Below are 15338 nucleotides of genomic sequence, written 5' to 3' on the forward strand. Positions count from 1 at the left end.
ACAAGGACAGGACCTGCAGTCAGTAGGTGTCTACCTGGAGTTATCTACTCCAAGGAGTGGAAATAAAGAAGTAGAAAGCCTTAGAGAAACCAGGCAGCTACCTTTTCTCTGCCTCCATCTAGAGCAGGGGTGGGGAACTTTTATCTGCCAAGGGCCATGTGGATATGTATAACATCATTAGAGGGCCATACAAGGTTATTAATTTAAAAATTAACCTGCTCTATTTGGTCCAACATTTAGTTAACTCACCCCTAATGCCTAGGCAGGGCCAGACCAAATGATCTCGTGGGCCTTAAACGGCCTGTGGGCCAGATGTTTCCCACCCCTCACACTTCTTCCTGCACACCTGCGTCTTCACCATCTCCTCCTACTCATTTTCTGCAGACTGCTTGTTTCTCCTGGTGCAGCTCATTAATTTATGATATGGTAGAATCTGCAGGTTGCCTACCCAGTACCCTCTGTCTCCTACTTTTGTAGGATGGGGCACTATCTCTAACCCCATTGTACCTGAACTTACAGATGGACTCCACCCCTTCTTTCCCTTCCTCCCTTCCTCCCTTCCTCCCTCCCTCCCTCCTTCCCTCCTTCCCTCCCTCCCTCCCTCCCTCCCTCCCTCCCTCCCTCCCTCCCTCCCTCCCTCCCTCCCTCCCTCCCTCCCTTCCTTCATCATTCCCAATAGCATTTGCTGAATCCGTGCTATGAACTGGGATGGGAGGAAGGCATGGTAAATATTAGAGCTGCCTAAAGTTCATTTTGCTTCTGGATAAAAGTTGGTTTGTATTTCATCACCCATTTGAACTCAAACATAACTGAGTGACTTATTTGGCCAATAAAGCATGAACAAAAATGCTCAGACTCAGTATGTGGCTCATCGTGTCTTTTCACTCTGCTTCTACAATTATGGAAGCCAGAATGGAGATGATGGGTGCCTCTGTGAGTATGGGACTCTCAGTAACTACCATGAGCAGAGCCTCCTTGTCAATTCATGATGGACAATTAGCATAAGTGAGAACTTTTGTATTTAAAGCCTAGTCCACTGACAGACCTTTGCTTGGGAAGCTCACAAACTAGTAGAAAGACAATTAGGAAGCTTGGTCTAAAAATATTCTGTAAATGACCAAGTAAGTACTTAGGGTTTAAAGAAAATAAAACATCATCTCTCCTCCAGCCTCTCTCCTACTCCTATGTTTCATTCTGGTGTCCATACTTGAACACTTCCAGTCTAGTAGCATTGACCAAATCTCCCACAAGTCTTAAGTGGGTTACCTCTAAATGAGTTAGTCTGCAAGACTGGAATAATATGACATGAAGAAATTTAAAATTTGGTGTATTCCCTAAAATTTTGATTAATCAAGAACATTTGCAGCAGAGGAAATACTTTACCCCCAACCTCCTATTTGTTTTCTTGTTAAACAATTTCAAAGTAAAGAACTTCACTATTTGGTAATAATGTCAACACAACAGGAAAAAATAGTTTATATTAACTGGGTATTCTTGCTTTCACTTCTATAAGGTACACTGGTAAAATATGTTAGAGGAGCATTTCTTAACCCCTTCTTCCTTGTTCTTAGTTACCATCTGCCTATTTTCATGCATACATTTATCTAACAGAAACAATAGACCTTTTCCCCGCCTTCCTTTCCCAACCTCATCATAATATAAGCTTATCCTTACTTCCTGTCCTCACAATAAGGTCTGCCCTCTTGGACTCTAAACCAATTCTCGAAATTAATTTTCATAAGTGCTAAACTTTAACTAGGTCAGGAGGCTCAGGATAAAGGCAACACAGTGCCACACAAACAACCACTGGAACAGCATTTCTAACTGAACCAGGGGTGACCATGACCTGCTGTGAAGGATGGACATCCTGCAATGGATTCAGCCTGTTGGTTCTACTTCTCTCGGGAGGAGTTCTCAATGCAATACCTCTCATTGCCAACAGAGTTGAGGAAGGCAAATTTTTTCAAAACCCCATCTCTTGCTTTGAGTGGTGGTTCCCAGGAATTATAGGAGCAGGTCTGATGGTGAGTAACTTTATTTGACTTGATGCTTTACCAAAGGTGCTTTACCAAAGTCCTACAGACCATCGTTCAGACTTACAGTGAGCTGAGCTGTGTCTTGACTTAAGATACAGTGAGATGTGGTGGTATGGTATTCATTTATATTGGTTATCAGTGAGGAATGATAACTTAAATATGTGGTACAGGCTAGGGAGCTTGGGCAAAAAAAAAAAAAGTTAAATTTGATAAAAGTTGGTTGGGCTGCCCTGGCCAGTTTTTCTCAGTGGTTAGAGTATCAGCTCAAGGACAGAAGGGTCACGGGTTTGATTCCTCGGTTGCAGGTTTGATCCCCAGCCCTGGTCGGGGCTCGTGTGGGGGGCAACCAACCAATGTGTCTCTCTCATGCTGATGCTTCTCTCTCTCTGTCTCTCTCCCTTCCACTCTCTAAAAATCAATGGAAAAATACTGAAGATTAAGAAAAGGAGTTGGTTGGGTTATTACCTAGCACATTTCTTTGCACATGGGGCTCCTCTTCCAAGTTTATAGTTAGTGTTAGGGAAGTTTTGAATGAATTCCCTCAACTTTCCTTTGCTGATGCCAAGCTCAAGGTATTCACAGGGAATACAGCAGGTGTGGGAAGAGCTCAGTAGGAATGAGAAGAAACATTCTGGATGATGATATTGTGCGGCATGAATATGGCGTTGCCTGCACCAAAGGGAGTTGGCTTAAGAGATTTGGGACCTGAAATTCTGGCTCTCTGACCTCAATAACGTCTTGACCCAGGTCTTACATATACCAGGACATCATGGTGCTTGTTGAATGTTAAGTTTGATAATTACTGGTTGGTCTATCTTTGTTGATATCTGCAGCAGAGCAGTATAATACATAACCCTCCAATGCACCGATCATGAATCACCCGATAGATTTATAGACCTTCTCCTGGGAATTCTGATGCAGTGGCCTGGGTAGGACCCACCTGTGGAGAGGAATAAATACTGTTTTTGGACCTGGCAGAGAATCTCAGCTCTAGTTCTGTCTCCAATATATTACTGTTTGCAAGTCACTTATCCTATGATTTTGTTTTCATACTCATAAAATGGGGGTGTGGATACCGAAGTTTGGAAATTCAGCATTCAAGAGGCTGCTTTGTTTGTTCTACCACTTGGGTGCTACCTAATGAGACTGGTTAATGTCAGAAAAATGAGCCTTTGTTTAGATGTGTGTTCATGTGTGTGTGTGACAGTTCAATTACCTATATTATCGTCCTTAATGATGATCAGTGACTGCTGCTGGTCTTATCCCCAAACTAATGTGGAAACACTCTTGAGTGGTTATACATTCATCTTTAGAGAAATGTTTATTCTTCGGCTCACACACTGGATTTGAGAACACTCTGGCCTCAAAAAGCCACTCCAGTAAAGCACCCCCCAAAAGTTGGTGGTTTTTGTACCTTTAATATCATGAGCAATGTATTCACCCTGCTTGGTAGAAAGGGGTTCTTACAGGAAAAGCTTTGGGGAAATTGTGGGCTATTTCTTCCAATTGCCACGAACGTTCTCTTTCAGGCTGAGAGAAAGCACAGAGCCCAACACAGTGACGAGACTACAAATCTTGTGTCTGCTCTGCCCTTCTAGATGCTTCTGTCTACTTGAATAGTGTGAGCTTCCTTTGCATCGGCTTAGACAGAAGCCAGGCACAGCTGGCCAAGACTTATCAACAGTGACACTTCCCATGAAGCTCCAATAAGTCCCCATGTTAAAACAATCCATTTAGAATGACTTGTGTAGCTTTAGATACTAATGGACTTTCCCACAAGAAAAATAAATTTCTTGCCAGCATGAAAGGAGCCTGATGAAGAAGGCAGGGGAGCAGGGAACAAAGAAGGAGAAAGACATAGAGAAAGGCACAGAGAGAGACCACTGCTAAGTGCTAACTATTGGGTTCATGCTTTACAATGTTATCTCATCTACTCTCTATAATAATCTGGCTGAGTGGTTATTAACAACTGTATTTTAACAGACAAGCAAACAGAAGGTTAGGAGGGCTAACAAGATCACACAGTAGTTGTGAGACCCAGTTCCAGACTTATCTGACTCACAAGTTCTGTTTTCCACCAGGATTAGCACCATAATCCACCTGTTTCAGGCTAACCAAGGGAGAAGGTGCACTTCATAACTTAATCCATAAATTTAAGTCACCAGGAAACTGAAGCACAGAAAGGTTCTATAAACCTGTGAAAGTTTCAGAGAATCTGTACTTCCTTGTTCCGTGACTAAATTTACTTTATTGCCCCCCATAAATACTAATGAAGTCTATCTCTATTACTCAGTGTGGCAGAATGCCATCAAAGCATCAAACAACTCTTTGAAAAGTTCAATAGGCACTTTACAGTGAACCTCAAACTCTAGACTAGGTTCACAAGCAAACAGGTGGGTGACAGAAGGGCTCAAACACAGGTGTATTTTCCTGGTCCTCAGCGATCTATACTGTATAAAGTTTTAATGGTCTACAGCTCTTCTGTCCTTCATTATAACAGATACATCTTTATTGATGTACTAGTATAATGTGAAAGAATACCTTTTCAAAGGGAATTGTGTCCTTTCCAATATCTGTCAAAATACTGAACTCTCAATATACTTGCAAGTACACAGAAAAGTGAATAAAGAACTGTCTGTGTGATAAACACTTTTGTTGTAGTTTTTGAAATCTTTCCAAAATTGCTTTAAGATTTTAAATTGGTATTGCTTCAAAAACAGATTTTGTGGGAAGAAGTGAACAACTATGGAATTAATTACTGATTACTTCACAAAATACATTCACTGTGTTTTTATGACTTACCCAAAACAGGTGAATCTTTTTATCTTTTGAAATCATGACTAAGAGTGTTATGCAATTATCTTCAACTACTTTATGTTAAATGAAAAAAATCAATAAATATCATTTTTCAAAGCACTAAAAAGAGAGTTAAGATGTTCCTAAGAAAACACAGGGGTGGGCAAAAGTAGGGTTATAGTTGTAATACAAATAAATAATACATAATCCTATAAAAGGGTAATACACAAATCTACTGAACAGTGGAACGACTGGTCGCTATGACACACACTGACCACCAGGGGGCTGACGCTCAACGCAGGAGCTGCCCCCTGGTGGTCAGTGTGCTCCCACAGGGGGAGCATAGCTCAGCCACAAGCTGGGCTGATGGTTGGTGAGCACAATGGCCCACCTCCACGGCAGCGCTAAGGATGTCCCCCAAGGGCTCCCAGACTGCAAAAGGGCGCAGGCCAGGCTGAGGGACGCCCCTCCCCCCCAACCTCCCGAGTGCATGAATGTTGTGCACCGGGTCTCTAGTTAATGAATAATAATACAAAAATAAACTGTGTTTTGCATACTCACAAGTACAAACTTGCTTTCCCATCCCTGTATTAAGGCCATTTGATATAAGATTAATTGTAAGCCTGATCTTAATCACGCTTATTCATTGAGTACACTTATTATACAATGGTAATTCATCAATTATTAAAGTCTTAGAAAAAATGTTGAATGTTAAACTTAGGTGTTTGTGTAACAAGCATTTGCAAAATATAGTTTTTATACGTGTGATGAGCTGTGGCTTTGGGTTGCTCTCAGGGTCAGGCACTTAGAGGATCCCTAGGGTTTGAATTGTGTTACCGAGTTTCAATGGTCCACAGCTCCTCTGTACTGCATTTGTAAGTCATACACTCACTTCTATGACTGCATAGAAGGATGGATTTCTCTAAGGAAGAATGAACAATACTACTTCTTTATAAAAGCAAATGACTGTCAGGGCTGTTTCACAAAAACTCTTATGCATTCAAATGTGCTTAGGAATTAAAAAAAAGAGAGTGTTCTCATAAATACTAATTTTGACAGATTATCTGGAAGATTTATGACTCAGTCACACGTATACCTACACACTTTCTCATATTTTAATATCCATCCCTTAAAGAGGCCTTCAACGTCTAAAGCTCTGAACGGGCAAAGGAGTTGAAAAACAGTGAGTTGTGATGTAACAAAGATGTGTTGACGTGCCATGAAGTTGACTGGAAGGGGATTCCCATAAGTTATTGTTACTTTATAAAACCCTTTGCAAGGGAAGGGAACTATCAAAGTAAATATTCAGCATCTCTGAAATAAAACCTAAAAAGTCAGCAGAGTTTAATTTACATCAATAAGCAAAATGGGATGATTCATCCACTTAAGCTGTAATTTAATGTTGATCTAACTTTCTTCTAATAGATTAATTTTCTAAATCAGCGACTGACAATTTTTTTCTGTAAAACAAAACAGATCATGAATATTTTAGGCTTTGAGAGCCAGACAGTCCCTCTCACAGCTATTCAACTGTCTGTTGGTGTGAGAGCAGTCGTAGACAATATAAGTGAATAGGCATGGCTGAGTTCTAATAAAACTTGATGACAAAGAAGTGGTGGGCCATATCTGCCAGTTCCTGTAAATAACTGTTTCTTAAGCTCAGAAGGCAGTATAGCTTATGTGTATGACAAAAGAGATTTAGTCCATTAACACTGACAACCCATTTGGGGGCTATATTTTTCTCCCTTTTCTTCTGGGCTCTTAGCTCCACCCCAGAATGGCTGGGCTGCCCTACATACATGTGACCTTTGAATGATAAAGGTGTTGGAATTCAAGGTAATATGTAAGCCAAGTTTGATAATAATACAAAGTGTTGTCCACAAGTGCCATGGGGTCAGCACATGGTCAGAGGGGGTGAAGTTTGTTAGAAAAGCTGCCTTGTCAGGCATTAAATGTTAGACCTGCTCTGGAAAAGCAAAGGTAGATGTGGTCTTGGGAAAAAGAATTTGGGGAAGGAACAGAGGACAATGAGATGAGCCAGGGTGGTGGGGGGAGGATGAGAATGAACCAACGCTGTGAAGGAACAGAGGCATTGTCCAGTGTGGATAGCGGTGAAGAGTCTGGGCTTTGGAAACCAAATGCCTCGCCTCAAATCCAAACTCTTCCACTTTCTTAGAGAAGTTACTCAAACTTCCTGTGCCTCAGTTTTCTCATTGTAAGAGGAGGATAAAAAGAGGCCTGCCTCACAGGATAGTTGAGGCTGGAATGAACTGAAACACGTACAGCACCTATGACAGTGCCTGGCATGTTGTCAGAATTCAATAAAATGTTAGAAAATAAGGACAGAAGGAAAGAGAGAACTAACTACTCAAAGGCAGCTGTGCTGAGGTGGCAAAAAAACCCCCACCTTACGGCTAAAATTTCTTAAGTGGAAGGGAAGTAATTTACAGCCCACTCTTCAATGATACAAAGCTTCTTCCAGTAAGAATTTCTAGTCATAGCTGCTGACTAGATAGGACTAAACATTTAAACTAAGTCCTCAGAATGTGAGGTTGCTTCTTACAGCTTTCCTCAGCAGAATATATTTCCCTTGATACAGAATGCAATATGTACACGATTGCGGAACATCAACGTAAAGGCAGGCCATTGCATATCATGTGTAAAGGTGTAGAAAGCAGAATGTGGAACCAAAAATATTTCCCAAATCCTAAGCTGGGAACCAGCGAGATGGCAGTGACCTGGCAGTGAGAGGAACGTTAGGGAAGAGAAAGGAGTGGTGATGGAATTCTTAGTTCCCAACTGCCAAGCAAACAAAACCAGCAATTTCCTTTCTGGATGCTTGCCAGATTCAGACAGTTTTTGGGAAATTAGACAGTGGCTGCAGATTATAATAACTAAAAGGAAAAAAAAGTGAATTTTAGATGACGTAACCAATTCTTTCAGAAATACTCCTTCCAACATAATGACTAAATAACTAACTCAATTTAAAATCCAAGTCTCTCTAGCCCAGCTGGTGTGGCTTAGTGGTTGAGCTTCGACCCATGAACCAGGGGGTCAAGGTTCGATTTCCAGTTAGGGAACATGCTGAGGTTGCAGGCTTCATCCCCAGTAAAGGGTGTGCAGGAGGCAGCTGATCAATGATTCTCTCTCAAGATTGATGTTTCTATTTCTCCTCTCATTTCCTCTCTCTGAAATCAATAAGAAAATATATTTAAAAAAATAATAAAATCCAGGTCTCTCTAAAGATGACCCAGAGTGAAGTGATGTAGATGGGAGAATTTGAAACTGCTCTTCTGAAATCCCACCATCCCTCCTGGCTCTTTAATCTTTAGGGTTCAAATGGGGATCACAAGATCAAGGACGTTGCCACATTTCCTTCTTGTTCTCTTGAGCCTTGATTTCCCACAACTGCTGGTAAATAGAAGGCAGAGATAACTGCTTTCTCATCTGATGAGAAGTAGTAAGACTCATCTTTCCTGTTGATGTAATTTCCAGGCTATTCCAGCAACAGCAGTGTCTTTGGCAGCGAGGAAAAGAGCATGCTGCAACAACAGAGGCGGGGTGAGTACCAAGCGGCGAGTGTGTGTGTGTGTGTGTGTGTGTGTGTGTGTGTGTGTGTGTCGGGGGGGGCGGGGGGGGGAGGCAGAGTGCACCAACAGTACGGACAGCTGAGCAAAGCCACTTGGGCTTCGGAAGCTACCAAATCTCTGTGTGGTTCCAGTGGTAGGACCACGTCTTAGGAACGTCCTACTAGGATGCTTATATGATGATATAGAAAGTGTGAGGGTTTGTTTTTTTTTCTCCATAAAAATGTAACTTTGGAGCCAGCCTCACATCTCTCCCCAATCTTCAGTTTCACGATCTAAAGGTTTTCAAAGGAAGGAGATTTAGAAATCACACCCAGAGCTGCAACCAATTTCAGAATAACAAGACTTGTTATTTTTGTGCTGTGTATAAAATACTTAAGGAAAATGGAACCTCAGTTCTCTCATGCATATGAAAGATTGGTTTGCTAGGCTCGGAATGCTCATTGCTTGTATGTGATTAAAGAAGACACTAGTTATTTTTTCTAACATTTAGTACATACCTACTATGAATAAGATTTTAACTAAAAGGAAAATAATGAATACTTATTAACCTTGTGTCACTATGCTCAGAACAGATTCAAATATGTTATCTTATTTCTTTCAAAACCCTTTAGTTTTGAAATATGATCCACTTTATTGACCGAGAAACTGATGCTCAGAGAAAGCACATAACTTGCCAGTGTAGCACAGCCAGGAAGTGAACTTTTATCTCAATCCATCAGACTCTCAAGTCACAATGTCTACACTACTGATACCAAGAACATTGTTAATAACACTGTGTGAGGGCTCATAATTCTCTAAGGAAGGCGTAGACGAATAAATGAGCACTCACAGTGAGTTCCTGGCTGAGCTTGAGGTTTTTTGTTTTTTTTTTTAAATATATTTTATTGATTTTTTACAGAGAGGAAGGGAGAGGGATAGAGAGCCAGAAACATCGATGAGAGAGAAACATCGACCAGCTGCCTCCTGCACACCCCCTACCGGGGATGTGCCCACAACCAATGTACATGCCCTTGCCCGGAATCGAACCTGGGACCCTTCAGTCCGCAGACCGACGCTCTATCCACCGAGCCAAACCGGCTTCGGCTGAGCTTGAGGTTTGAAAGCGATAGTTCTCAGCCTGATGGGGACGTTAGAATCACCAGGGAGGATCTTAAAAATATCTCTCCCCCTCTACCCACTTCCCCTGAGATGCAGCATCAGTATTTTTCAAAAATACCCTAGGTGATTCTAATGTGTTCCCAGGGGTGAGAACCACTGTTTAAAGAGATTCATATTTAGATTAATATTACACATTTATATTTTTAAAAATTACCCTTTTCTGTCACTTGATATCTAGGGTTATAACTACTTTGCTAATTATTTATAGTCTCTCTTTGTTCCTGATACATTGCAGGTAGTCAGTCAATCTTAGTTTTTAGTTTCCCTTCCCTGTGCTTTTCTTTTTAAACTATTATCCCTTGGAGTTTGACCTTGAATTACCTCTATGTTGTACTTCAAATATTCTTTTTTTTAAAAAAAAATATGTTTTTATTGATTTCAGAGAGGAAGGAAGAGGGAGAGACAAAAACATCAATGATGAGAGAGAATCATTGATTGGCTGCCTCCTGAACACCCCCAACTGGGGATCGAGCCCACAACCCAGGCATGTGCTCCTGACCGAAATAGAACCCGGGACGCCCCAATCTGCAAGCTGACACTCCATCCACTGAGCCAAACCAGCCAGGGCCAAATATCCTTGAGAAAGATATCCTGAATTATTTCTGAATCCTCAAACTTAAAGATATCAGAATACTTATATAGATTTTTCTCTCAGATCATATTTCCATTAAGAATATCTCCCTGCCCCCCGCACATATCCTTTCATGTCAAATTTGTCATCTTTTCAATGACCATTTTTCTCTCTCCTTTGAGGACAGTGAGTTGAGAATAACCAAACCACCTTTTCACGCGGGTGTTGGGCTTGACTTGCTGGCCGAGGGTGGGGGACATCGTGTAATAATAGTGGTGCTGGTCATTAAATCACCAGTTTATACTGATTAGGTGCAACCAAGTTTTTAGACACTTTTCTCACCAGCCATGTGAGGACTGGTGTTTAAGTCATATATTGTATCTTTTTTAAAAAAATATATATTTTATTGATTTTTTTACAGAGAGGAAAGGAGAGGGATAGTCAGAAACATCGATGAGAGAGAAACATTGATCAGCTGCCTCCTGCACCCCCCCCCCCCCCGCCCACTGGGGATGTGCCCGCAACCAAGGTACATGCCCTTGACTGAAATCGAACCTGGGACCCTTCAGTCCGAAGGCCTACGCTCTCTCCACTGAGCCAAACCAGTTAGGGCCATATCTTGTATCTTTCAAGTAGAAACCAAAGCATCATAAAAGTGGCAAAGGCTAGATCTTGGGAGGGAGGGAAGAGGTGGTCCCCAAGACTTGTCCTCTATCTTAACTGTTCCCACTATTTCCCCTACTTGAACTGTTCCCTGCTCCTTCCCTTTATCCATTTATTGATTTTGCTTCTGAAGACTTAGGTTTTCCTGAGTCATTTAAATGAACCCCAAGTCTAGGGGAAATACAGATGTTGGAATCACTTTCTAAAGCCAGGCCTCTCTGCAGTGATGAGAAGTCAGAAACAATAGATGACCAAAATATAAACACAGTGACGCTTCTTGATGAGCAAATTGAACAGTAGTGTGGGGGAAGCAGGATTTGAATCACACTCCAAACCCATCATTCTGGGCTTTTGGCTGGAAGAAATGTAGGTTAGTGATTAGACCTGAGCACTGACGTTTACCAGCTGTGAGGTCCTGACACCTTGCCAATCTCCCTGAACTGCATTTTCTCATCCATAAGATGGGAATAATAGCATCCATCTCATGGGGTTACTGAAAGGATAGCAAAGCCCAAGCTCCCTCGACACATACTATATGCAGTCACTCTGCCTACCCTTTAAAGGCAGGTCTGAAGAATGCAACAGGTGACCCCTCTGGGAGCTGCAGTATTACCCCATCAAAGGAAAAGAAGTCCTTCCCTTCATTTCTGCAGATTTACAACAGTCATAATTAACAGAGACTAACACAACACTCCGTCGAAACAACACAGAACTTCTTTTTTGGAAACCAGCTTTCATTTGGACCATAACACTTCCTATCCCCAAATCTCATGCTTGCTTTCCTGTGACTGATTCACAAAATGAAAGATGCTTCCAGTCTTTCCCTCTGACTCAGTGGTGCTGCTGCACCAAAATCAGGTGCATGCACCCTCTGCCCCACACGCCCCTGCTCTCAGGGGGACATTTGCAACGTCTGGCAACATTTCTGGTTGCTACACCTGGGTGAGTGTGTGTTACTGGCACCTGGTGGGCAGAGACAGGAATGCTGCCAGATACTGTACCATGTACAGGAAAGGCCCCACCAGCAAAATGCCCGCAGGCCAGTTGTGCTGAGACCGAGAAGCCCTGTTGTACCTCGATGCTGGACCAATCACTGCAAAATGCTGACCTCAGGCCACTTTTAAGATCAGGGCCACGTCCAGTCTAAAGATTCAGGAGTCAAGAAAGTGGACATCAAAGTGTGGGTGCTGATGATCTAGTCAAGGTTCTATGAAGCAGGAAGTACACAGAATATGACAGAGGAACCAGACCTCAATGCTCCGTTAAAATGGACAAGGTTCAGAATTTTCAGAAAACACGGCAAGACCAACACTCCTTTAGTGAGTCAATAAAATGGCAGAGACTTTGCCCTCTGCCTTCTTCTATAATTCACACCCAAACTAACTGTGATCTTAAGATCTAGGGCTACAAGGTGGCCAGAGAAGGGCAACCGTAGATCTGATGCTGAAACTTGAAACAGACCAAGAACATGTAATAACATGTGCACATGAACTACCTTATTTTTCAGATGTTTCTTTCATCATTTCTGAATGTAATCACAATCATTGGTGCTGTGTACTGCGTGCTGGTATCCCTGCAGGCTCTCTTGCACGGTCCTCTCATCTGTAATTCTCCAAGCAACAGAACCTGTGAATTTTCAGTAGACAGCTTAACGTGAGTGACCTTTCCCTGATTGTCTTACACCGAAGCTACTTAGATTAGAAGTGTGGTGCTCACACAGCGCCTTTTTTTTTTTTTTTTAAATGAAACTACTGGGACAGATTCTTAGGGATTTAGCACATTAATTCCAACTGGCAAAAGCTCATAAAAAGTGGAGGAATCACTACATTCAGAATGTTTTGGGTATGGTCTTGTTTAAAAGGATAATTGACTCAGATGGCTTATCCTTGCCTTAAAAATGTATGGCAATACACAGCAGAAGCTTAACTTTCACCTTTGGAGAATGGTGATGAGGAAGCCCTGGGGAAGCACTGACTTCCCACAGTTCTGTACTCATGAAATGTGTAAGCCCGAAGCACAGATTACTTCCATACTTTAAAAAATTGAATAGAAACCAAATAAATAAAATCTAGAGCCTTACTTATAAGCCCTAAAAGAAACCAAGCAGCAGATGGATTATGGGGACACACTATAAATAGATGTATGGATAGGAATGAATTAAAAGTTTATGTCACGTAGGAACAATAATGAAGAGTTACAAGTAAATGGTTCCTTTCAGTCTCATAAGATGGTTTTGTGCCTGCACCTCAGCACAATGTGAAAAACGGGAACAAAAGAACAATCTAATTCATTACTTCTCTCTATATTAGAGAATAACCAGAGATCCAGTTACATAAAAAGTTTTCCCCTCCTTTTCCTTTATCTTACTACATTAAAAAAAAAAAATCTCTCAAAACTTTCATACCAGTCATTAAGATTCAAAATCCAGACATTCCCTTTACTAACGGATCTGAAGCCTAAAATTAGAGAGATTTCAACCACAGAATGCCGCACATGTTCATTCAGTCTGTAGCAGATGACAGCTCACCATCAGGCTAAGCTCTGGAGGTAACAGAACTCAAGGTATTCCCACTCTAGTTGGGGTGATAGACAGTTACAGAGTGAACAGTTACACAAGAGGGATCCTAGGCTTGCTGCAAATTGCAAGGAGCACTCTCATATTCCATTTGCTCAAACACTTGTTTTCCCAGGTAGACTTGCAGTTGCTGGTACCCAAAATGCAAATTCACTAAGAATACTTAGTCTACTGTATAGTGAATAAAAAAAAACATCACCTCAGGGCAAAATATTGTTTTTCATAATCCATACCTTGTTACAATGGGCACAAATCACTTTAATCAGTCATATTATTTTTCTTTTTATTGATTTACTAGGGTGACATTGGCTGATAAAATTATATTGGTTTCAGGTATAATCAGACATAGTATTTAACATGTCTCTTCTGAGTGAAAACGGTACCTCTGCTTTAAGAGCAGATGCCACTGTGGTTTTGAACTAAGAATCGAGCTCCTTCAAAGGGGGAGCTCCTTTATTTTCACATCTTCAGCAAGTGGAAGAACGACTGCATAGTCTGAACCACATGCAATTGTTAATATTCAACCATTTTTGACATAGAAAACATTTGTTTTTTGTTAATCCTTACCTGAGGACATTTTTCACATTGATTTTTAAAGAGAATGGGAGGGAGGGTAAGAAGAGAGAGACATCCATGTGAGACACACACATTGACTAGTTGCCTCCTGCACATACCCGGACCAGGGCTGGGAATGAATCTGCAACTGAGGGACATGCCCTTGACTGGGAATCGAACCCGAGACCCTTCAGTCGAGGGCCAATACTCTACCACTGTGCCACACTGGCCAGGGCTACACAGAAAGTTTGTTGAATGATGGGATAGTGGGATAATGAACAAAAAGCTTTAACCTAGTAGAGTACATAGACACATGCTCAGAAAGTCTGATCTTATAATTTCAAGGCACATTTCAAAAGTACTTTGTTTTACCATACTTTCCCTTTCTTGGGCACAATGTTGCATTCTTTTGATGGCCACAGAAATTCTTAAACATCTTATCTTTTATTTTTCTGGAAGGACTCATCCCCAATCCTTCGATCTACAGTGGTTCTCCAATGCATCTTGCGTAGCTCCTAACAGTTTGAATTCTTCCACCACGACCAGTGAACTGCACGTCAGTCCTAAAGAAAAGAGGCACAGGACTATCCATTTCTCAACATTTGTAGGCCTACTGCTTGTGGGGATCCTTGAGCTCCTGTTTGCACTCAGTCAGATTGTCATCGGTTTCCTGGGCTGTCTGTGTGGAGTCTCCAAGCGAAGAAGTCGAATTGTGTAACAAAATGGAAATACAAGCAGTTTGAATCATCTGAGAATTACATTTAAAAGATACCCTTTTAGAAGTTAGAAGTTCATTAACGGAACATTAGCTAGAAAGCTGTATTAATCCTCTAGTCCAAAAGGGTGTTTTTAAGGTGATTAAAAAAAAATCGGCCTTTTACATTTAATATTGGTAAATGCAAACCACTTTCATAAGAAAAAGTAATTATCACCAGTAGTTGACTTTGGAGTGCAGTGAAGAGAATCTTTCAATGTGCTTTGAATCCTTTTATGCTGTTTGAATTTTTTAATTCTACATTCTTGTGTGGAGAGGAAGAGAGGGAGGGGAAAGGAGATGGGTGACGGAGGAAGGGAAGACGAGAGGGAACAAAGTTATCTTGGAAGTCAAAGTAGGGGACCTTTTCCCTGTATTTCTTTATACTTTAAGAAAAAATAACTATCTAACCTGAACGTAATCAAGATTTTAGACCAAATTTCTCACTTACTGGAAATCGAGGGAAAGAGATAGATTGAAATTCTAAAGGTAGGACAGTAAATAGACAATAGCTTTCTGTTTTCAACAAGAAAATGTACAGGGAAAAAACAAGTGGAATGTATTGAGGAAACTATTCTATATTGAGAACAAAGAGATGTTATTCAACTAAATGTACTATGCAGACCTTGTGGGGGTAATA

At 41.2% G+C, this 15338-nt stretch overlaps 1 protein-coding gene across 1 annotated transcript; it reads left to right on the forward strand.

The window, feature by feature from the left end:
* Positions 1-1841: 1841 nt before the first annotated feature.
* Positions 1842-14812, forward strand: TM4SF20 (transmembrane 4 L six family member 20). Its single transcript, XM_008145083.3, has 4 exons — positions 1842-2024; positions 8328-8393; positions 12322-12467; positions 14404-14812. Exons 1-4 carry the CDS (start codon positions 1842-1844, stop codon positions 14660-14662), a joined length of 654 nt encoding a protein of 217 aa, XP_008143305.1. The 3' UTR covers positions 14663-14812.
* Positions 14813-15338: the final 526 nt, after the last annotated feature.

This window comes from Eptesicus fuscus, chromosome 11 (assembly GCF_027574615.1).
Source record: "Eptesicus fuscus isolate TK198812 chromosome 11, DD_ASM_mEF_20220401, whole genome shotgun sequence".
NCBI classification, from domain to species: Eukaryota; Metazoa; Chordata; class Mammalia; order Chiroptera; family Vespertilionidae; genus Eptesicus; species Eptesicus fuscus.

What these genes read in the sequence shown, in the direction of transcription:
- TM4SF20 (XM_008145083.3), top strand. Translation starts at nt 1,842, where the DNA reads ATGACCTGCTGTGAAGGATGGACATCCTGCAATGGATTCAGCCTGTTG. An exon ending in TTATAGGAGCAGGTCTGATG is followed by an intron (nt 2,025 to 8,327) that starts GTGAGTAACTTT and finishes TGTAATTTCCAG; the next exon opens with GCTATTCCAGCAACAGCAGT. An exon ending in GCTGCAACAACAGAGGCGGG is followed by an intron (nt 8,394 to 12,321) that starts GTGAGTACCAAG and finishes CTTATTTTTCAG; the next exon opens with ATGTTTCTTTCATCATTTCT.